The following is a 25,941-nucleotide window of genomic DNA, read 5'->3' on the forward strand; positions in this document are numbered from 1 at the left end:
ACAGTCAGATATAGTTGAATTTAAACAACTTAGGCCCGGTACATACCGACAGTATTATATCGGCAAAACAGTGGGTTCATAATCATAAGACTTGTAGTTTCATCTCGGTTTGCGTAGACCGCATTAGTCGTTATGCTATCTTCGTTAATGATCAGTTCTAAATAGCTTCGCACTGATTCACTACCACTGACACTGCTCAGAAATCATAGGCGTTTCAATGTATGAGTTATTATTAGCTCGATGATGTTGTTGACTGATTAATCAAAACGTGATTTACCTACATAGCTTTATAATACATTTTCTGTCGAACAACTACGGAATCGATACACAAATGTATTCCCATACATTCAACCCAATAGTATTTTTTTTATGAATATTTAACACATATGCTTGGTTTGGTTTAAAAAAAAAAAGATGTAATGTATATCGCACTTCTAGAATTAAAGTGGCTTAACTAATCTTTTTAAGAAAGTGACTTTTAAACTTCGAACGACTTATAAAAATGTATTCTATCAGTTTATAAAATTAAATAGTCACTTTTAGTCTAGAAAAAGTCTTTTAGTTAAGATAAAGACAAAGAAAATAAGATAAAGACATGTCCTTCTTTAAAAGAGGCTTGTGGAGAGTATTAAGCGGTAGACAGCGGCTTGGCTCTGCCCCTGGCATTGCTGAAGTCCATGGGCGACGGTAACCACTCACCATCAGGTGGGCCGTAAGCTCGTCTGCCTACAAAGACAATAAAAAAAAAATTAAAAAAAATAAAGAATGGGTATATCAGAGGAAGTGTGAAAATAGCTGCGGTAATCAACAAATTAAATAGCGGACGGTTAGCCTGGTATGGACATGTGATGTGGAGAGAAGATGCATGTGACTAGAAGATGTATGGAAATGGTAGTGAAAGAAAGGGGGGAAGGGTCGCCGAAGAAGACATTGATGGAGTGTGTGAATGACGATATGAGAGAGAGAAAGAGAGGAGTGAGTGTTGAGATGATGGCTGATAGAAGAGAATGCAAGAGAAAAATTAGCTGTGCCGACCGCACCTAATGGGATAAGGTGGAGAAAAAGAAGAAGAGTCTAGAAAAAGACAAAGTACTCTTTCCGTCTCTTTTAAATAATGCGCGTACCACAAAGTATTGAAATCGAAAAACTAAAACAATAACATACCTTTGATTATATTTTTGGCGTTTCCCAAAAACAATTCTAAAGGCGCCATATGAAAAAGTACCTATTACTAGCAGTATTTAATTTTTATTTCCATTCACTACCACGAAAAAAATCACTACACATGCAATTCGCCCTTGCACTTTGCTGTTTGCGTAATAAAGAGTCTTCTATCTACATACACACATATGCATGTGCTTGCTTCTATCGGATTCAGTATTTAATTTAGTCACGGCAATATTTTTTTTGTATTTTTTTTTTTTTTTGAAAAGCGCACGCGATACCTATTTTACAATTCAGAGACATAACGAATGCAACGGAATTGAAAAACAGGAACCCGACTAAAAGAAAATGCTGTTTACGTTTATCGTATTGCCGGCAAAAAAAGTGCTTTGGTGTAAATGGGAAATGTATAATGGTACGTAATAGTTTTTTTTCTTGTTGTGCCATGTTTTTCGATTTTGTGAGTGTTCTTCAACTGGTTTTAAATCAAGGAGGATTTTAATTTAGGACTTATGGTTCTTAATTTAATTAGCAATTCAACTTTATGCCTCAATTCAGATAGCTGGTGTCTGGTGCACTGCCTACCAGCTTATCTTAACCTACTAAAATTTAATTTTCTATTTATCGCTTATTAATAACATAATTAAGTGAAACATAAGTCACAGACATATATACCAAATACATGTTAATGAATCATCGCAAACTCTGTTTCATATGAAAGTGAAAATGGTGAAAATTGGAATTAAATGAGTTAATGAAATGTTTGCAATAAAGTTAAAGACTTTTTTTCACTATAATTTTTTTTTTATTGCTTAGATGGGTGGACGAGCTCACAGCCCACCTGGTGTTAAGTGGTTACTGGAGCCCATAGACATCTACAACGTAAATGCGCCACCCACCTTGAGATATAAGTTGTAAGGTCTCAGTATAGTTACAACGGCTGCCCCACCCTTCAAACCGAAACGCATTACTGCTTCACGGCAGAAATAGGCAGGGTGGTGGTACCTACCCGCGCGGACTCACAAGAGGTCCTACCACCAGTAAGACAGAAGAATAGCCAAGTGGTATAATTAGAAAAACAATGGATGAAAGTGTGTGGTATTAATACCATTAAATCAACAGTCAGATATAGTTGAATTTAAACAACTTAGGCCCGGTACATACCGACAGTATTATATCGGCAAAACAGTGGGTTCATAATCATAAGACTTGTAGTTTCATCTCGGTTTGCGTAGACCGCATTAGTCGTTATGCTATCTTCGTTAATGATCAGTTCTAAATAGCTTCGCACTGATTCACTACCACTGACACTGCTCAGAAATCATAGGCGTTTCAATGTATGAGTTATTATTAGCTCGATGATGTTGTTGACTGATTAATCAAAACGTGATTTACCTACATAGCTTTATAATACATTTTCTGTCGAACAACTACGGAATCGATACACAAATGTATTCCCATACATTCAACCCAATAGTATTTTTTTTATGAATATTTAACACATATGCTTGGTTTGGTTTTTAACAAAAAAAATTATTTAATCACCCCGGTAGTAGTAGTAGCACCCCGCCCGAAAGTAGCCCCGGTAATAAACAAATTAAAGAGCGGACGGTTAGCCTGGTATAAACATGTGATGCGGAGAGGAAAGATGCATGTGACTAAGAGATGTATAGAAATGGTAGTGCAAGGTAGAGGGGAAGAGGTCGACCGAAGAAGACATGGAGTGTGTGAATGACGATATGAGAGAGAGAGGAGTGAGTGTTGAAATGACGGCGGATAGAAGAGAATGGAAGAGAAAAATTAGCTGTGCCGACCGCACCTAGTGGGATAAGGTGGAGAAAAACAAGAAGAGTCTAGAAAAAGACAAAGTACTCTTTCCGTCTCTTTTAAATAATGCGCATACCACAAAGTATTGAAATCGAAAAACTAAAACAATAACATACCTTTGATTATATTTTTGGCGTTTCCCAAAAAAACCAGAATTTGATGGATTATGCCACTTCAATTCTAAAGGTGTCATATGAAAAAGTACCTATTACTAGCAGTATTTAATTTTTATTTCCATTCACTACCACGAAAAAAATCACTAGACGTGCAATCCGTCCTTGCACTTTGCTGTTTGCGTAATAAAGAGTCTTCTATCTACATACATACATATGCATGTGCTTGCTTCTATCGGATTCAGTATTTAATTTAGTCACGGCAATATTTTTTTTTATATTTTTTTTTGTTTCAAAAAGCGCACGCGATACCTATTTTACAATTCAGAGACATAACGAATGCAACGGAATTGAAAAACAGAAACCCGACTAAAAGAAAATGCTGTTTTCGTTTATCGTATTGCCGGCAAAAAAAGTGCTTTGGTGTAAATGGGAAATGTATAATGGTACGTAATAGTTTTTTTTCTTGTTGTGCCATGTTTTTCGATTTTGTGAGTGTTCTTCAACTGGTTTTAAATCAAGGAGGATTTTAATTTGGGACTTTCGGTTTTTAATTTAATTAGCAATTCAACTTTCTGCCTCAATTCAGATAGCTGGTGTCTGGTGCACTGCCTACCAGCTTATCTTAACCTACTAAAATTTAATTTTCTATTTATCGCTTATTAATAACATAATTAAGTGAAATATAAGTCACAGACATACATGTCAAATATATTTTGATAAATCATCGCAAACTCTGTTTCATATCAAAGTGAAAATGGTAAAAATTGGAATTAAATGAGCTAATGAAAGGTTTGCAAAAAAATTAAAGACTTTCTTTCACTACAAATGCTAATGATATTATGCTCTTCCGTGTCTGTGTGGTCGTGATGGTGTGTGTGTGTGTGTGTGTTTTTTTTTATCACTGTGAGTTGTTTTCTATACAATAGGCCATTTAAAACAGAAACAGTTTGAATTTAAAAATAGTTTTTTTGTTACTTGCTTGTTTGGTTAAAATTCGCCTCATCAGGTTCAGCCTAGAGTTTCAAATTAATGGTTTGCATTGTGATTTCGTTCGTAATGTACTACTACTGTGTATTATATAATACATTTTAAATAATAAATGAAACCACACGATAATTGAATTCGGTACCCCCGTGTTTACTCGGGGGGTGGGGGTTTCATCAAATTCGTTTTTATCATATTCATTTAAATCGCAATGTTCAGCATCACCAAACATCGAACGCTTATAGTGTGATTGTATTAAAAAGAAACCGGGAACAAATCACCCACGGTCTTCTGTCCACAAACTACGACTTCATGTAGTATGGGTACCGAAAACTGATAAACATACTTCTTTTGTCTTTATTTCATGTGGCAGAATTTTCTCTTCATTCTGCATGAGGATCTGACATGAGTTTTACGACAAGCCTCCTCCCTGATAATTTGCTATCAAATATTGTCCCTTGGTTCGCGTCAGTCCCATATCCCATATTGGACGTCTATTAACTTTTTTTTTCCTACCTTAGCTGATAGCCTTGAGAGGCCATTTCGGCGAACCTTAACACGTAGGTGAGCTCAAGGGGCTCAAACTTGACGACGTTGTTGACACTAACCGTAGCAAGAGCCGTGCTTCGCAGAATCTATCACCGGATCGGAAACGCGACCCACTGAGAAGATCCGGCGAGAATGGAAATTTTATTGGTCATGTTTTTGTTAAGGTCCACGTTTAGCTTCCATATTATTATTACCATTGTTAAAAGTACTTTCAATTAACAGAGCATATTTAAATAGTTGAAAATTAGCTAAATGCAAGACCAGACGTTTTGGACTAATGCTGTAATTAGAGGAAGCTCAGAATTAATTCGGGGTCCAGTCCGACAAGTCTAACTATCCGTTGCGGGGGATGTTATTTGCATAATCTGCCCGACGAACGGTCTGGTCGGAGCTCGGTGCAGGCTTACACGGAAATCCCGTGAACAATCGCTTTGACAATTCGGTGATTAGTGACAAGATTAATTCGCCACTTATGGAACTCGGCGCTGACTTTTAATGTCGGTCGGTTCAGCGTGAAACGGTTTTTGGACAGATTTCGAGGTTATACTCTGATATTGGTGACACGATACTAACACGTGCAGAGTTTCTTAAAATTTTTACATTGCCTTTTCTTCAGCGAGTAAAATACACAAGATCTTAATGAGATTTTATACGCTTACCTAAATAATACCATATGAACTCTGTTTTTTAAATAAATAAAGATATGCTAAGATAATTTATTCCCTTTCGCGCAAAATACACTTAAAGCTCTTCAGAAATTGCAAAAGCCGGTAGCTCAGCTGATGCTGTTTGAAATGGTTGCAACGAAAAGCTCTGATTTTCAGTCCCCCCGTTCCCCTTTAGTGCTGTGTAAGGCTTAAAGCTCCGTAAGCATAGATTTACATTGAGATAAGTTGAGAAAAAGGAACATAAACCCAAATACAAATCACGCACATAGGTACTTCAAGTGAAGAAGGGTTTGTAAAAATATATAAACAATGAACAAAATCATTACTAACGATTAAAAAACGCTAGAATCTGTGAGCAGTAGACAATGTAGCAATAAAGAATAGAAAGCACAATTATATCATAAATTTAAAACTAGCTTTAGACCTGTGAATGATGAAGAAGGTATTAACATTGTCATTGACAGGGAATCGTTTCCGTAAACCGCATGTTTGCTTGCCTGTTGGAACAAAACAATAACTTGAATTTCTTTTTGTTATCTTCACAGGGGAACAAGCGGTATTGACATCGACCTCCGGAGAGTAGATATAGACCAGTGCCCGATCAGGTCTGGCTCCACACAGCTGAACATCTTCGCTGGGACCGACAAATGCAAGAAGAAAACTACGGAAGTAAGTCGATAATAGGATTAGACCTTCGAAGGTTAGAGGATCTTTGTAGTTTGTTTTGTGGTAGTACTAAGGATTTTTTACTAGTATGGGATCCCAGCTTCTTCAAATTACTGCTAACGCATTTCAAGAGATCATTTTTGCAACTTCCCATCCTGCAGCGGAATGAAACTGGTTTTAGTGTTCCTCGAGCGACATCGCATATCTTCTACGAAAAGTAAGAGTTTAAAAGAGTTTAAAAGAGAGCCATGCAGCGATTTGACAGCATTTTTGGTATTACCGATTTCCATGAGCGACGGTGAGCACTCACTAGCAGGCTGTATACTTACCATAGTGTCTTCTTCTTCTATATCGTTCCTACACTACTGAGGATCGCGACCACATGCGACGTACTTCCACTGTGCTCGATCATGGGTGGCAAGGACTGCATGGTACAGACTACCATCAAGTGCTTCTCTTGCTAGATCTGACCATCTGGCTGGTGTACATACATAGTGTACACCTTCCGAAATAAGGTCGCATTATCAATTAAACAAATGTCACACTGTTCTAACTAAAAGACCAGAATGTTCTGCAGTGCTCACATTATATCGGTCTAGGTTTAAAGATATTTTATTTTTAAATCGTGCATTTGTTTTCAAATTACTTGTACGATTCATCGAAGCCTTCGAAAACAGTATTGCATTTCAAGATTCTGCCTATCTGTTCCTAAGTCGCGGGAATCTGTCAAACACTCAAAAGCTCGTACCGAAACTTAGTTTAAGCTCGATGGGTTGTAGACTTTAACGCAGGAATTCATGCGTAAAGTGCTCCCTGCGGCAGGAATAGATAAGAGGTGTCTCATGAACGTGCTCTCAGACATAGATAAGGTTTTTTGGCCATTAAATAAGCTCTTTTTGATAAAAATTGGAAGTGCTTGATATCACTGGCTTCGACTGGACACTTTTATGCCATCAATATGCCACAAATTACTGGTAACTTACTGGTGGTAGGACCTCTTGTGAGTCCGCACGGGTAGGTACCACCATCCTGCCTATTTCTGCCGTGAAGCAATAATTCATTTTGGTTTGAAGGGTGGAACAGCCGTTGTAACTATACTGAGATCTTAGAACTTATATCTCAAGGTGGGTGGCGCATTTGCGTTGTAGATGTCTATGGGCTCCAGTAACCACTTAACACCAGGTGGGCTGTGAGCTCGTCCATCCATCTAAGCAATAAAAAAATTAAAAAAATACCCGCTTATACTGATGGTCGAAAGCAAGATCTACTTCTATGCTTTGGAATGCATTACTAACCCGGAAACAAACGGGCTATTTATATGTACATACTCGAGCGAGTACACAATACCGAGAATTACTGCAATAGCTAATTTTGAAAATATAAAAAAGGTATATATTATATATTTTATATACATATAAATAAACCCCAATATAAAAGAGGTCTATATTGGGGTCATTGTTATATTGTTAGTTTTGTGTCGACATCAGTAGTTAATAGGTTATGGGTACTTTTTCATCCGCATGTGCAAAAAACGATAATATCTCTGACTAATAAGACGGTGATTGAAAAAGTCTAGAACGCCAGCAATACTATCCTTTGAAATACCTAAAATATGTCTTTACATCATTATTCTAAAATAAAACAAAAGTCTAAGTTATAATGAAAATAATCTAAATTGAATACGTCAGAACTATACCTTAAAAAACCAAAGAAGTGTGACGCGGACGTAATGGACTTAATAATACTTTATCACGTTGTCGCTCTTTTCATGGCCACAACACAAATATCGCTGGCAGCTTGCGTGAATCCGCAAACGGCAGGGTCTTTGATGTCAACGATCCTCGAAAGGAATTTCACACCACCTGCATATACAAATAAGGGTCAATTTCCCGTGAACTTGAAACGCTTTTCGCAAATGAACTTGAAGAATTTTTCTTCTGTTTTCTAGCCTTTGATTTGAGTTGTTTGTTAGTCTTTTATTTAAGACATTTGAAAAGATATTGTAGGTTTTCGAGATAGAGTTCATTTTTCTTTGTGTTTCTGAAGAACACCATTTCTTATCGAAAATTATTCAAAGAAATCAAATTATGGAAAGTTGTTGGTTGAAGACCAACAACAGATGTTTGATTTTCCTGAGATAGAAACGCGGAGGAAATTTTTAGAACCAGTATTAGGATACCTTAATTTGAGTTATATTTTAATTAAAAGGGTTTCAATTTTATGTACACAAGTAAACAGATTTCTTGATAAGCAGTAATGAAGAGCTAGTAATATTGAGCGAGCTATTTCCTATTACAGAATATAACTTTATTTGATACTAGATGACCCGGCAAACTTCTTAGTACCTCAATCGATAAATAAAAGACCTAAACTATTTTATAAAATAAACTTAAAACAAACAAAAGGAATCCGTTCGACGGGGGGGACACCAAAGGAAAAACAAAATTGTTATTTTTATTTAATTCCAAGCATGTTCATATTTATCTACCTTTTAAACCTTCCCTGGACTTCGACAAATAATTCAAGACCAAAATTAGCCAAATCGATCCAACCGTTCTCTAGTTTTAGCGAGACTAACGAACAGCAATCCATTTTTATATATATAGATGAGAACATTAAAACTGTACCAATCTAATAGCTAACATAATTCAATTCATCCGGAAGCCATATACATTTGCTAATCTGAGAAACCAATCTATATAAGGTAATGGCTTTAGGTATTAGTGAGCAGAATACAGTATTAGGTTTCGTTCTCAAAGTGTCTTGAAAAATCGTCCTAAGTGACTCACGTAATGTCACACCGGACAACCTCGAATATCCGGTGGTAACAGCAAAAACGGTCCAGGAAGATTTATTTATTTATTTATTTATTTATTTATTTATGTACACACAGAAAACAAGACACAGTACAGAGTAATAGGAAAATTATGTACAAAGGCAGAAAGGAAGATCTGTGTCTGTTCCTAAAATTCCACCCACTATCTTCAGTCTACATATTACGATCATGGCGTTTGCATTAAAAAGAAAATATCAGAGACGCGTTGAAGTCAAAAATCGTAGTAAAAACCCGTTAATTATATTAGAGTTTTTAATATTGAGAAGGGGAAATCTTAAACATGCTATTTTCCATTATGAAGATTCTAGAAAATACATCATGCAACGTTATAGCCCGAACTATACTAACAAATATAGAGGCTTGCATAATTAATTGAAGACATGAGTGGATGAAGGGAATAAGTACCATTATTAAGATTTTTAAGTTTTTACATCGAATGAAGGTTTTATGTGCTTATAAACAATATTAGACATTAAAACTCAGGGCTTAAAGGCTATCTTTAGAAATTATTTGTGATGAAGGAGTTAAAATAAAAAATATTAACACGTTGAATGAAAGTGACATGGGCACATAGCGTGTTGCTTAATTTTAAATGATTCCAAACGGTAATATCCTCCATATTGGTATAGAAATGAAATTACTATAATTTCACGTTTAAAATAATAAAAATAACAGCCACAAACGCATAGTATCTCAAAAATAAGTAACAAAAGTTTGTTGTCCGTTTCCTCAAAATTAACAAATTGTATCATATCCCCTTCATCCACTCATGTCTTCAATTACCATATTACCACAAATCAGTAAAATTCATCACTATATTATTATCAACCAAAATACATCGATATAACAGGACATTTCACTAAGCCACTGTCAAATAGAGTTTTCCGTTAGTTTACGATAATGCCCGATCCAAATCGTTTGTTACATTATTTTTATACAAGCTATTCAATTTGCAGAGTAAATACAGCGGTAGCTACATAGTTTTTTTTTATGTCGCAGGTAGACACAAAAAAATTTAATACGAATTGTCCCATTCATTATTTTATTTAATTGTATTTTATTTAAGAGTCAGTAACGCTTCAAGGCGACTTCGAACAAAATACATTTATTAATTTTCGCGTGACTCATGAATGAATACCGACCGAATTATACCTTACAGATTATTATTTTTTTGCAATTTCCATTTCAATAGAAAAGCACAGATAACATTAGTTTAATAACGAAAAATCAACTGTCTAATATAACTATATTATAATACTGCTGAGAGTAAAAATATTTATTAAAAAATCTCACACGCCAGCCTAATAAACATGTAAACAGCCAAACATTCATGATATTTCGTTATATTTCGTTTAGTCTTCTAAACTGTGGCACTGCTATCCAGTTTTACCAAGGTTAAAGTTATTGGCCCTGATATATCGTGTGTAGCGGCAACCGGCCTTATTTGACTATTTATGAAAAGCCCGCTCTCTGGAACCTCGAACAAATATTTACGACAAGGCTGAAACTTTTCTGTGGCCTCTCCAAAGAAAAGTTTTACCCTTGCGATCGTCAAACAGCTTATGTGTCAAACGAATCGGAAATGCCTCTTTTTTTACTAGGATAAAATTTTATGCTTTTTTGGTTTTGAACTAAGTTATTATTACGCGCTGAGGTTCGGGATAAATAAAATTCTATCGAAGAACTAATTAAAACTGTATCAACGCTTATAACACTTCACAAACACTTTAAAATTCTCAATTCGATTAAAGTAATCCGTTCTCTGTTTCGGTTCGAGGAGTTCCGATTACTAATTGACTGCGTGCCATGTCTGCAACGCTTTTATAGTCGACACGGAATTCCTAGAATTATCGAGAATATTCAACACAAGTCGAGTATTGTGTGTTTTCGCTGTCTGACAATAGATGGCGTTGTACTTCTCGAGCGTTCTAGATGCTACTAGATCCTTCGATATTCGTTTGGCTATTTGGCGATAGATGGCGGTACTGTTACTGGCGTAACGTTATTGCTCAATTTAAATTACGGCTTAGTCTCGGGTGATGATTCAATTGCGACCACGAAAACTGTGCAGTATTGGAAGCGTCGGAAATACTGTAATGACAATAAATAACGAGTGTATACGACTCTATGTAGCAAGGACTATAGTGAGTAAAGGCCTCCCATATTGTGGACCTATTGAAGCTCGCCGGAAACCGCTGGATGTGGGCAGTGCAGGACCGATCGTTTTGGTGAGGCTTGGTGGAGGCCTATTCCCAGCAGTGGACATATGTGAGCTGAAAAATAGAAGATAGTATGCGACTCACAAAAACCGGAGAAAATATGCGCTGCAATCTCACAACTAGGTACCGTCGTACTATATATGTCTGCCGCAAACAAATTATATGACCAATTGAATAATCTAAGAAGTGTGGCAACCCTTGAACCGAATGATTGATTTTCGTGTTATGCCTATTAAATACCGATATTTCACTCAAGGGAATCTTTGAGTCTCCTGCTTTGGTTCTCTTTGGGTTTCATCGCAATACCTCAGAGGGCTGTCTATGAAATAATTTAAGATGATCCTAAGATCTTCCATCGCACTATGGGCCATAGAGCAGTGTCCGATCTTTACTTTCTACGGTGTCGCATGAGAGTTATTTTTGAGACATTTTTCAAACGAGGTTTGACAGAGACGGACAATATTTGACTTTCTTACCGATATTACCCCTGATCACGAATAACTTTGACCATAATCAGGTGGACCATTTGCTGATCCATCTTCAGAAAAATCAATTTAATTAGCAAATTCTGTCATTCTTCTTCGACTTTCCTGGTCTGGTTCGTCTACCATTAATCTATTTTTGGTTTGTCCTTTTAATTTCATCGAATGCTTGTTTTTATATGTATAATTATCAATAGATAGAGTAAATCGAAATCGATTTTTACCGATTTCATTTAAATCGATTCTCAAAGTCGATGTTTGCTAATACCAATCATAGCGAGCAACGTTTCTTTATATTCCATACAGCTGGTTGTATCCAACAAATAGCCGGTGGAGAATCTGGCATTTGTTTTATATCTTCAAGAAACTTTTCGACTTCGCACGGAAACAGATATCGAGCCAATCTATTTTCGAAGGGAAAAAAGGGGAAATAAGGGAAAAGTTGATGCGTGCGGATCGGAGAGGCGGGAATTCTTGTTGCTGTTAATGGTCTTGTACGTGATCGTGTTTGATTGGTTTTATTAGTTCACTTCCTTATTGAATCCTTATTTAGCAAGTGAGTCATAAATCGTAATAAAATCACTGATCTATAATGAAACTGAATATTTGATGAAAATAGATGTCCAATATTAAATAATAAAAATACTAAATAACTGAGAACAGATTGGGTACGGTCATCCGGTCCCAATTTAGAATTCCCTGTGTTATATGCACCTGAGACGGACATAGATGTTACTTATGTAGACCTATATGTTACACGGGTAGTTATGTACGTTTTTTTAAATAAATAGAAACATATATAGGTAATAAATACCTAGACAAAGAGCAAACAAACCTGCTCATTACACGAAAATTTGCCCGATTTGGGAATCGAACCCACGACCTTAGGCGCAACAGTCAGGGCCTCTAACTATTGCACCACCGAGTCAGTCTTTAAAAAAAACACTTTTTACTTTTGGAATTTTACATTTAAATTTTGAAATGTATTCTTAATTGATTTTTTTATTGCTTAGTTGGGTGAACGAGCTCACAGCCCATCTGGTTGTTAAGCGGTTACTGGAGCCCATAGACATCTACTACCTAAATGCGCCACCCACCTTGAGATATAAGTTCTACGGTCTCAGTATAGTTACAACGGCTGCCCCACCCTTCAAACTGAAACGCATTACTGCTTCACGGCAGAAATAGGCGGGGTGGTGGTATCTACCCGTGCGGACTCACAAGAAGTCCTACCACCAGTAATTATATTTTTTTGGTTTTAACTATTTTCTTTTTTCTTTATCACCTATTTCGGTAGGTATACCCGTAGTAAGCATTGTAACCGTTATTCATGATTCCTTGAGTGCTGTCTGCAAGTTCCGTTTTAAGGAAGTCCTCAGCGGTAATCCATGATTGATCTATGCCCAAGAGCAACGGTTATTATTTACCATCATTACACCCTGTAGAATGTTGAATATTTTAAACGAATAATGCGAATTGGTTTGCGTGATAACATTATGAAAAGCGTTAAAATCGTCGCGTTAAAACCCGCATGTGATAAACTAGCCCGGAAATGGTATCGTAAAATCCTCCTCGGTTTGTGTACTCCGATGCCGGGTCGTGACAAACTGAATGTTAAAGGACATTTCCGTAAATTTATTTAAGACAAAGAAACGTTAAGGTGCCGTTCCGATATTGCGATGCGTGTTTTTGTTTAGGAAAATATTGAAATGGCCTTTGATTGATGATGATTTTTGGCTAAGCGGATGGACGAACTCGCAGACATTACATCGCTAATGCCGTCATTTACCTCGGTGCGTGAAATCACAATTGTAGTGTGTAAATGTAAACTTTTTTTTGTTATTGCTTAGATGTGTAGACGAGCTCACAGTCCACCTGGTGTTAAGTGGTTACTGGAGCCCATAGACATTTACAACGTAAATGCGCCACCCACCTTGAGATATAAATTCTAAGGTCTCAAGTATAGTTACAACGGCTGCCCCGCCCTTCAAACCTAAATGCATTACTGCTTCACGGCAGAAATAGGCAGGGAGGTGGTACCTACCCGTGCGGACTCACAAGAGGTCCTACCACCAGTAATTATATATTTTTTGTTTTAACTATTTTCTTTTTTTCTTTATCACCTATTTCAGTAGACGATAAAACGGTATACCCGTAGATAGCATTGTAACTGTCATTCATGAATGTTATCAGTGCCATTACAAAAGCAAAACAAGCGGCCGCATACAAAATGTTTTTACGAGAATCTTCTAGAATAAGTTTAAATTTATATTTAAATATATTTATCGATGACTAGCTGACCCGGCTGACTTTGTAGTGCCCCAATCGATAAATAAAAGAACTAAACTTTTGTATAAAATAAACTTAAAATAAACAAAAAGAATCCGTCCGACGGGGAACACATCAAAGGGAAAAGAAAATTATTATATTTATTTAATTCCGAGTATTTTCATATTTATCTACCTTTTAAACCTTCTCTGGACTCCCACAAATAATTCAAGACCAAAATTAGCCAAATCCGTCCAGCGGTTCTCGAGTTTTAGCGAGACTAACGAACAGCAATCCATTTTTATACATATATAGATTACTTAATTTTTATTTGTTTTTTTTTATCTAAAGTGCATATAGAATATTATAAAAAACCTCATTTTTGTAAATGTGTCTTTAATGAAATAGTTAACGAGTCCTTAATTAACTACCAAACGGCCTGCACAGTCAAAGTATTGGTACTCTTTACCATCAAAGATTTTCTTTAAATATATTTCGAGAGGCAACCCAGCGCTTTCATAAAAAGCTCCTTAAGGCGCGGCTTAATATGCAAATAATAAACTATTAACGGCTCTCTCTAGAATAGGAATCGTTAAGCCGAGCGTCGTATCAACGAAACGTTTGCTATTCAGGACATTCACAGTAAAGCTCGTGTTCGAAAGCTTTCAACGCCTGTAAGATCTTTTTTGCATGTCAATATGAATGTCCTTGTCTTCTAAAATTGCGACTCCTCGGTGAAGATACGTATGTAATGATTACTTTTACAAATTCCTAGCTCGAGAAGGATTTGATTTAATTTTCTTACAATCACATGCAAGCGGTGTGCTTAGTGCGAGCTTTTTAACGTTCTCGATAGCGTAAAAGTTAACTCAGTATAGAGTTGGAACGTTTGCCTACGTTTGCCGCTAGGGGCGCTGTTCCAACTACATACAAATTTGAGTTAACTTTACTAAGCACATTGAACTCTTGAAGTTTCGAAGTGATTTCGATACGACGCAAAATTGGTCGCTCGATACATAAAATCAAATCTTATACCTTTAAACGAGCAATTCTTGTATATATATAATCTGCATCTCGGAAACGGCTCCAACGATTTTCATAAAATTTAGTATACAAGGGATTTCGGGGGCGATAAATCGATCTAGCTACGATTTATTGTCAAAAAATATTGTTTTATTCGTGTTTTCAATAATCAACTTTATCGATAATCAAGTTTATGACTCTTCCCGACATCTATTAGCGAATAATAATACTATTTTTGTTGCTTTAAAGACACAACAAGATGGCGTTATAAAAAAAAAACAAAGCCAAGCAAAACTCGGTCATCGTCTAGTTATAATAATTTGAGAAAAAGAAGCCTCATTCCATTTTCCATTTCAATTTGCAATCAGACAGAAATTTATGTTTTATTTACACAACAAATATACGGAGAAACCGTATAATACTAATAACGCCAATACAAAATACATTAATGTTTCTTAAAGTTATTCATGAAAACGAAATGAGAGATTCGATTGAACGTGACGTCACGTAGTGTTTTCATTATAAACATTATTAGTCAGTCGCGATGCTTGTTTCGTGTAACGCTTTTATTTCATTTATAAGAACTGTATTTATTCGATTGATTTTTCTTCGGTACGAACTCAAGGAAAGCAGGTCTTAATTTAATTACTGAAGCCCATAGACATCTACAACGCAAATGCGCCACCCACCTTGAGATATAAGTTCGAAGGTCTCAAGTATAGTTACAACGGCTGCCCCACCCTTCAAACCGAAACGCATTACTGCTTCACGGCAGAAATAAGCAGGGTGGTGGTACCTACCCGCGCGGACTCTCAAGAGGTCCTACCACCAGTAAATTTATTCAAGCCTCTTAAATTATTAAATTTATTATTATAAAAAAATAATATTCAAACCTCTTAAAATACAAACACGTACAAGAATTCTTAACACTAGTATAATAATACATGGCTTTTTTATGAGGTATACAATAACAATATTCCCTGACTTTTATGCTAGGAAAAACTGTGCTACAAAAGTCAGTGGTTCAGTGCTAGGTCACCAGGTAAAGTAAGTTAACCACAAATGGACGAGCTCACGGCCAAAGTACGACGAACCCATACCCAGCAACAACGTAAATGCCGCCACTCATCCCGGAAGATGAGTTCTAATACTCTGTTCTTACAGTGCAATGACTGCCCCACCCCTTTTTTTTCTTAAATGGTTATGCGAGCTCACAGCCCACCTAGTGTTAAATGGTTACTGAACCCCATAGACATCTACAACGTAAATGCGCCACCCACCTTGAGATATAAGTTCTGAGGTCTCAAGTACAGTTACAACGGCTGCCCCACCCTTCAAACCGTAACGTATTACTGCTTCACGGCAGAAATAAGGAGAACGTTCCTACCCGTGTGGGCTCACAAGATGCCGTACTTCCAGACAAGAGTTTCTGGTAATGAGGGGTCTTGTAAGCTCGCAAGGGTAAGTATCTACCACCTTACTGCCTATTTCGGCCATCAAGCAGTCAAGCGTTCTCGTTCTAAAGGTGGACATTACAATACAATTGCGACTATGACCTCGTGCTACGACACCCACGGAAAGAGGTGGAGTGGTTCCCCTATAGGTCAACAGCACACAGCCAATGTTTAATAAGATTGCAGCGTAAAAACCAGATAAAAAAGATGTGTTGTGTCGTGGGACACCGGATAGAAACGAAGTTCCATATTATAAAAATATTAATTTAAAGTTCTATTCGAGGTATAAAGAAAATAAAACTGGAGGTTTCGCAACGGCCCACGGTCATTCGGTAATGTGCGAACTTATTGTGGTACACTTCATTCACGGTTTTTTGCATAAGAATTAGTGTATTGCGCAAACGAACGCTCTGAGATCGTGGTCAATGAATGATAAAAAATATGTTATTTTTTGTACGTTATTACAAAGTTAAGTCGTACACTGTGAGCATTACTAATAAAAATCTTACGTTACGGACGTTTTTTCCCGGTTAGGGTACCCCTCCGCATTGTCTCATTAGGAACTTTGTTCCAAATAAAACTATATTCACAACAACAAAAATAGTAGGATAGGTCCCTTGTTGAATTGAAAGATGAATTTGTTTGACTCAAAGTCAAATACCACTGTCGATTTGCCAGACTCGCTAAAATCAACTTGTGTATGTTTATTTGCCACAACAAATAAGCGTATATACACATTGGAAACAATGGCAAGTCTGTATGTAGCAATAATACAGAATTGTATGGGATATCAGGGAGCTAACGTCCGTAAACTCAGCAGGTTTATGTTTACGACGCGTCAGGTACGGAATAGTTATGATGCCATCGTCTGACGCTGAAATGGCTCGACAACTGAACTTCTGATTGAGCTGAAATTATCAAATTAAATAATATGTTGCCAATAATAAAATCTGCCAGGAAGCTAATGGGTTTAGGGAATGAAATTGAATATGTAGGGTTCATTGGCAACGTTTACAGATTACCATCTCACAGGCCGTTAATTTGTCTATCTCGATGCGACTTTTGGCTCGGAGGCAAGAAAATACTGAATACACGTTCGTATCTTAGCTGTGGTAGGTTTTTATTACAAACGTAAACACGCCTTTGATCTCTGACATATTCATGTTGTGCCAGAACGGAATTCCTGAAAGTCTTTCACCAAACTCCTGAATAAATAAAATAAGATAAACAAATAATCGCGGACAAATAACACACGATCATATGTCCCTAAACTAGGATTATCTCTACTAAGGGGAACAGAATCGGATATCCATCTATATATTAATACGTGAAGCAAAAATTTTGTACCTCTTTTTACAAAAATTGCGCGGACGGAGGAGTATGAAATTTACCATACTTATGGAGAATATTATAGAGAAGGAGTGCAAATTTTAATAATTTTTTTTATTATGCCGTATGTTCGACTGCCTACAAAGGCAGTAAAAATAAAAAAGTAACAATATTTTGCAGTATATAGTAAGTCCCTTTTTAATCTTCTCAGATCCAGATCTAGAAATGTAACAAAAAAAGGAATGTAACGCATTACTCACGATTATCATAAATGACCTACCTTTAGAAACCAAAAATTCGCACTGAAGTTCAAAGAACAGACAATCTTACGGAGAACGCTATAAGGCTCTTAATTCTGCAGCAGTGATGGATTTTTTTCGTTAGAAAACATCACATCCATCCTACGCGGCCATGAATTATGACATGAACATTTTTTGAATAGGTCTTTTAAATTCAAATCTTTTGTACAGGGCACGAAGATTCTAAATCCGTTACCACATTAAGGTTGGTAGATTTATATTAAAAATCCATCTCAAGATTACAAGGTATTAGTATAATTTGAATGTTTTACGGGGAAACTTTCGGATTTCTGTACTTTATTCTACTGATTGTCAGTGGTCAGTAGCACTTCTTAATAAATTCCCATTTTTATTAGTAGTATTTTTTTATTTTTTTATTGCTTACTTGGGTGTACGAGCTCACAGCCCACCTGGTGTTAAGTGGTTACTGGAGCCCATAGACATCCACAACGTAAATGCGCCACCCACCTTGAGATATAAGTTCTAAGGTCTCAAGTATAGTTACGACGGCTGCCCCACCCTTCAAACCGAAACGCATTACTGCTTCACGGCAGAAATAGGCAGGGTGGTGGTACCTATCCGCGCGGACTCACCAGCGGTTCTACCACCAGTAAAAACAAGAGGTTCTACCACAAGTAAAAAAGTTTGTAATTAATGACACAGTACATTACTGTATACACACATGTATTACGACTACGTATATAAATAGAAACTGACGTGTACGCCGAGGCAGATCTGATAAAATTATTTTATAAAACACGCCGGACTTGAGAGGATTTAAAAAAAAAAAAAATTGGAGCGCGGACTCACAAGAGGTCCTACCACCAGTAAAAGCATATAATGTTCCGAAATGAATAGGAATTGGTTATCTATATATTAATACGTGAAGCAAAAACTTTGTATCCCTTTTTACGAAAATTGCGCGGACGGAGGAGTATGACATTTTCCACACTTATAGAGAATATAGAGACGAAGTGCACAATGCTAATATTTTTTTTAAATAATGTATAAAAGATACATTAAATCAATAAAGAAAATATTACACACACTACCATGTATTTGACACACACATTTACTCTTTGTTTATTGTCAAACTTTTGTTATTGCTTAGTCTATAGTCAAATTTAGAATAGGTTAGTATTGTTTATCTGTAATATTACAAGTATTTATCTATAGTGTAATCTTGGCGAAATCTGTAACAATAGGACCATAATAATGTTGAAACTTATAATTTCAATTAATTACCTATAGTCGAATTTCGACTACTGCGGGACCACTAGTATAATGTAAACACGTGTTGAGTATCAGCTTGTCTTTTCATCCACCGTTGCTAAGCAGTTTCCTAAGATAATATTACTTGAATTAATTACAGGATATTTATTATTCGCTAAAGAAATTACTGAAAACAAACCGTACAATATATGCATTTGTACGGAGTCATTACACGTCACTACTTACTTCTTTTTTTTAAATTACCATCTCATTATTGCGATTTTTATAGGCTTGACTTTCCACTTAATACCAGGTTGGTTGATAAAAACACTTAAGCCATTTTCTAAACTTTATAACCTTGTATTAGACGATAAGCATACAGTTTCAAGCTAGCCTCCGTCCATTCCATTCACAATTTAGAAATGAGCACAGTTTTTAATTAAAAGTTATTCGCAAGCCGACAGACAGCCTGGATATGTCTATATTTAACTTCAACAGAAAAGCGCACAGCAGACACCAATTTTTTTTTTTTTTAAATCCTCTCAAGTCCGGTGTATTTTTATAAAATAATTTTATCAGATCTGCCTCGGCGTACATGTCAATTTCTATTTATATACGTAGTCTAATACAGGTGTGTATAGAGCAAGGTACTATGTCAATAAATAAATAACCAATGTATAACTCAACTACGCATTGTAACGGCAGTTCTCTCCTACAGTTCTTACTGATGGTAGGACCTCTTGTGAGTCCGCGCGGACAGGTACCACCACCCTGCCTATTTCTGGAGTGAAGCAGTAAAGCGTTTCGATTTGAAGGGTGGGGCAGCTGTTGTAACTATACTGAGACCTTAGAACTTATATCTCAAGGGGGGTGGCGCATTTACATTGTAGATGTCTATGGGCTTCGGTAACCACTTAACACCAGGTGCGCTGTGAGATCGTCACAAAAGCAATAAATTTTTTTTTTATTAAATACATAGCCAAAATATATAACTCAGCTACGCATTGTAACGGCAGTCCTCTCCTAAAAACGGAACACATTACTGCTTCGCGGCAGAAGTAGGGCAGTTGTACCTACTCGTGTGGACTCTCAAAACGATCTAAGACTCGTAATCACGCAGACTACAATTTTCCATGATTTATTGCTATCGCGTCTCCGTATCGGAAAATCAAAATGTATTTCATACACTGGTGTAGTATCTATTCATAAGCATGACACATTGGCAATGGATTTAAATTTAATTATTTTTGTTACAGTGCGTTCCGATTCCCGGACTGGGGTTTCGTCGTGGTTCTTATCGGTGCGTTTGCAAGCGCGGCTTCTATTTTCCCAACACTACCGCCGGGAATAGGTACTATAACGGCAGCGACATTGAAGAGGAATATGAGAAACATTTATTGGTGAGAGGAGCAGGACTCTTGTACTTTGAACCTTTTTTTATTGCTTAGATGGATGGACGAGCTCACAGCCCACCTGGTATTAAGTGGTTACTGGAGCCCATAGACATATACAACGTAAATACCCACCTTGAGATATAAGTTCTAAGATCTCAGTATAGTTACAACGGCTGCCCCACCCTTCAGACCGAAACGCATTACTGCTTCACGGCAGAAATAGGCAGAGTGATGATACCTACTCGCACGGATTCACAAGAGGTCCTACCACCAGAAAACTAGAGATCCGCTTATCTATTTAATCCATAATGTAACTCGTGTACCAATCAAAAGATACCAGTAGCGTAAGACACGAAAAGGACTCGTAAAAGGACTAGTGAGGCGACGTGGTTATTATTCGGATAATGAAACGGGAACCTTCTTTAAGGGAATAACTCAAACGTTTTTACCGGCTATCATCAACGTATAACAAAAATCTAGCAGTAAATTTTGAATGATGTTGTGAACTGCCACACAGTGCTGTGTATAACTGCTCATAATCAGAACTTGTACAACGATTTCCAACTAAAAAAGCTGATTCTACTCAAATACGGCCGTGAAGTGTTATTAGCAAGCAATAAATAATAGTTTAAAAAAACTAACAAAATACGCTTTTATATAAAATCCAACTAAAAAATAGAAAATAAATTTTAATAAATTTGAATTAAAAATACTATAAGAAAAAAATATTTTAGTGTAAAAAAGCGCCGGGTGCTTTTCAGCATATTATCAAAATAACCCTACTACTCATACCTGTTTATAAAATATTTATAACTACTGATACCATGCACCTCACGCTTTTTTTACAATGAAATTATTTTTTCTTACACCATTTTTAATTCAAATTTATTTTCTATTTTTTAGTTGGATTTTCTATAAAAACGTATTTTGTTGGTCTTTTTATACCAACGACGTTTTGAAGGGGGTCAAAATCATGTTAAAAGATTCCGTTACAAGCCCCCATACGTCTGAAGCTAATAAAAGCGTACCTATTAAAAAATATATAATGTGCATTTTTTTAAAACGACGTCACAAATCAATGAACTATTTCTCCCAGCACCAACGCAGTCTCTACTCGAAGACAGAAGCCTACGAATGCTTACCTTGCGCTGAAGGCTGCGAGGCCTGCACCGATGGCTCTCCGTGTGTGGCCGCTCTCAACTGGGTCGTCAGAACCACGATCTTCGCGCTGGCCTGCTTGGTCATCTCTTGTCTGCCTTTCATTGTCTATTTTACTATTAAATATGGCCATGTCAGGGTGAGTAAGGTTTTTATGTTTAATTGCGTAAATGAGACGGACGCTAGGCTCTTGAACCATAGATATTCTAGGTTAGACAAAAAATATGTGTGGTGTCGTGGGACACCGGATAGGAACGAAGTTCCTTATTATAAAAATATTAATTTTAAGTTCTATTTGAGGTATAGAGAAAATAAAACTGGAGGCTTCGCAACAACCCACGGTCATTCGGTGACGTGCGAACTTATTGTGGTACACTTCATTCACGGTTGTTAGCATAAGAGTTAGCGTATTGCGCAAACGAACGCTCTGAGATCGTGGTCAATGAATGATAAAAAAATATGTTATTTTTTGTACGTAATTCAAAGTTAAGTCATACACTGTGTGCATTACTAATTTGTACGTTATTACAAAGTTAATTCGTACACTGTGTGCATTACTAATAAAAATCTTACGTTACGGACGTTTTTTCCCGGTTAGTGTACCCCTCCGCATCGTCCCATAAGGAACTTCGTTCCAGAAATAATTGAGAGATTGCCGCGAAAAATGGCCCTCGGTTTGATCAGCACAGCATTTTTGGATTGAAGTGTATTTAAATAGGCTCCGGATAATACGTCAAAAGAAAAAGCTGGAGGTCATATCACCGTTCACTGACAGGCCTGGGCTAAATGGGGCAAAGATGACAGAAAAGTTACTTAATAGTTTTGACTCTTACATACTCCCCAACAGAGCACTGGTATTAATGAATCGCCGCCCCTATTGGCGGCCCATTACAAAAGATTATTAGTGCATATGTAAATGGTACTTTGGCACAAACAAGCAATAGCACTTTATATGCGGAACGATATGTACAATACAAACTGCCAAGGCTCCATTGTGAGCGAGTACGATTAGATTTCATGATTGCGGTTGACGTTGACAGGAAATTAATAATTTGCCGTGGGACTTTAAATGTTTTGACACATTTAATGGCTACAACACATCCACGTATGTTTTACAGGAACAAAATCAAACCATATTGAATGTTTCTTCAATACTTTAATATTGTCGACATATTATCGATCGACCCAGAAATGGATTCTATATAAACTAACAATAAAGATGCAATCGTAATAAAACAAATCTAGATACTTCAAGATATCAAATACCGAGATCCGAACATTTCAAATGTTCAAAATGCATCCTCTATTTAAAACGCATCCTCTATTTAAAACGCATCCTCTATTTTGTGGTAGGCAGCAACTTGGCTCTGCCCCTGGCATTGCTGAAGTCCATGGGCGACGGTAACCATTCACCATCAGGTGGGCCGTGTGCTCGTCTGCCTACAAGGGCAATAAAAAAAAATGTTTTGAATAATAATTAAACCCGCAAACATTTGCAAATAACGTAATAATTTGGGGTAAGACGTCTTGTGAATCCCCACCGTTACCACCACCACCCTCTCTATTTATACCGTGAAACAGCAATGTGCAGGAACCAGGAGGATGAAAAGTGACTTGAAACTTAGACCTGGCTCTAACTTAGACTTAGCTTAAGCTTAGACTCAAGGAGTCTGATAGTATTCAGGTAGTAATACCTATCACACTAGCACGGCAGAGCAATAAACAAAAGTAAATTCAAAGTGCTCCCTGCACACGGTTTGTTTTCAAATGTTTCTTTCGCGGTGATGCAATTTGGTTATATACCAGCCACTCATTTGGGTACAACTTTGTTGAGTAGTAAATAGACTTAGTGGAATGATATCAAAGTATTTATCATAATATTATCTTATAGTTTGGCTCTTTACCCGACAATGATTATGTGCTGTAAATAAAGTGTTGTATCAGTTGGAAGAAAAATCCTATTAACTATAGTCATTTTTTGTAGTAGGAATAAAATTCTCCTCTACTCAAGGTACTTGTTTGTACAAATACCATATGTCTCAGTCTATACACAATTTTGTAGTGAAATAAACATATCGGTAAATACGACAAAAAGGTGCAAGTGAAAGATGAAATAGTTTCCGTATTTAAGTGGCAGCTTCCAAAGTCAAGATGTCAAAGATAACCAGCACTCCTATAAATAAAACTTCTTCTAGGTGGTCCGGGCTGCTAGTCCTGCTCTCCTCAGGGTCATAGTTTTGGGTGCTCTTCTCATTTACTGCACAACACTCGTGATGTACGGACGACCGACTGTCTTGACCTGCACCGCCAGGGTGTGGCTGCGCGAAGTAGGCTTCTGCTTAACGTATGGAGCCCTAATGCTAAAGACTTGGAGGTAAGAACTTTTTTTTTCTACCTATGCTGATAGCCTTGGGAGGCTATTTCAGCTTCACCCTAACGTGTAGGTGAGCTCACAGAGCTCAAACCGGAGTGTTGCTAGCACTGGCCCTAGCAAGAGCAGTGCTTCGCAGAATCTACCACGGGATTGGAAACGCGACCCACTGAGAAGATCCGGTGAGAAACTCTGTGGGCTGTGTCTGTGGGTTAATTCGCTCGTCGAGCCCTTTGTCGCAAGCGACGGGTTCGACAAGGACGGTGACCGGTGCTTGTGGTGCCTAAAAGCACCGTTAATGGACCAGGAGGATCCGTAATTACGTGTTTTGGGCGACGTCAACGGTAAGAACAATAATAGTCAAAATATTCGAAATATTTATTAAATAGTCAAAATAATAATTTTGAAGTTTCGTGGCCTAAGGGATAAGACGCCCGGTGGATTCGTATCGAGCGATGCATCGGTGTTGGAATCCCAGGCGGGTACAAATTTTTGTAATGAAATACGCACTTAACGAATATTCACGATTGTCTTCCACGGTGAAGGAATAACATCGTGTAATAAAAAACAAACCCGCAAAATTATAAATTGCGTAATTACAGGTGGTAGGACCTATTATAAATCCGCACGGGTATATACCACCACCCCGCCTATTTCTGCCGTGAAGCAGTAATGCGTTTCGGCTTGAACGGTTGGGCAGCCATTGTACTGCTACAAGTGAGACCTTAGAACTCACGTCTCAAGGTAGGTGGCGGCATTTACGTTGTAGATGTCTATGGGCTCCAGTAACCACTCACCATGTGGGCCGTGAGATCGTCTACCTATTTAAGCAATAAAAAAAAATGAAACTCTCAATATTATAATTTTCATAATTAGGTTACCACCACAATCACTTAACACCAGGTCCACCCATCTAATAAATAAATAAAATTAAAAAGTGCTCAATTAACTCGTTGAGCTGACTTATCCAATTTTCGCGCACTTTAAAACGCCATTGACGTGCGACCCCACCAAGTAACTGCAGTGCCGGAAACTTGCCCAATTCCCGGGCGAAACTTTACTTAACTCATTTAATATACGTCATTGGGTTGGATTTTGTTAAATTCTCCGTTCGCCGCGAGAACTAACGCCTCTGCCAAAATCATTATTTGAATATCAGGCGGTTTTAATGTACGCAGTTCTTCTCTAAAATTGTGTCGGAATGTCTATACGGTTGAGACATTTAGTTTTAATACTAGCTACAGGTGACCACCTATAACTGTTGCTTAACCATTAATCATTCAGTACAGAATAGTGTTACCGAAAACTCTCCTGTGAATCTTTTATATATATAAAAATGAATTGCTGTTCGTTAGTCTCGCTAAAACTCGAGAACGGCTGGACCGATTTGGCTAATTTTGGTCTTGAATTATTTGTGGAAGTCCAGAGAAGGTTTAAAAGGTAGATAAATATGAAAATGCTCGGAATTAAATAGAAATAACAATTTTGTTTTCCCTTTGATGTGTCCCCCGTCGGGCGGATTCCTTTTGTTTAAGTTTATTTTATACAAAGGTTGGTTCTTTATTTGTCGATTGAGGCACTACGAAGTCTGCCGGGTCAGCTAGTATGAAATAAAAAGATATGAAAAAATAACATCAAATTATTCGCTGCTTTGAATTTTAGACAAACTCCCAACTTAATAAGGCTATATTTAATGTAGCTAAACTAACTAAGGGGAATAAAGCTACAGTGGAAGACAATTAGTGCCTTCCCCTATAAACTCGGTTGGGTATTTTGTTAGAAAAATGTTCCCTCGAAATTTTATAATCTTGACGTAGACACTGCCGTAGCTAATTGGTCTCAAAATTTATTTTCGCACTGATCCGTTAAAATTAGTATGAAATATAGGAAACATTTAACATTTAAGGTCGCAGTATAGTTAC

General features: G+C 37.1%; 1 protein-coding gene across 1 annotated transcript in view; it reads left to right on the plus strand.

Annotated features, from left to right (window-relative positions):
- Positions 1-25,941, plus strand: part of LOC101745948 (metabotropic glycine receptor) — a 130,600-nt gene that overhangs the window by 81,835 nt on the left and 22,824 nt on the right. Inside the window, exons 4-7 of the mRNA XM_012688423.4 lie at positions 5,854-5,977; positions 20,353-20,496; positions 21,587-21,787; positions 23,844-24,022. Coding sequence (XP_012543877.2) covers positions 5,854-5,977; positions 20,353-20,496; positions 21,587-21,787; positions 23,844-24,022 — 648 coding nt within the window. The remainder of the gene's footprint in view (positions 1-5,853; positions 5,978-20,352; positions 20,497-21,586; positions 21,788-23,843; positions 24,023-25,941) is intronic.

The sequence above is a fragment of the Bombyx mori genome, chromosome 5 (genome assembly GCF_030269925.1).
Source record: "Bombyx mori chromosome 5, ASM3026992v2".
In the NCBI taxonomy this organism is placed as follows: Eukaryota; Metazoa; Arthropoda; class Insecta; order Lepidoptera; family Bombycidae; genus Bombyx; species Bombyx mori.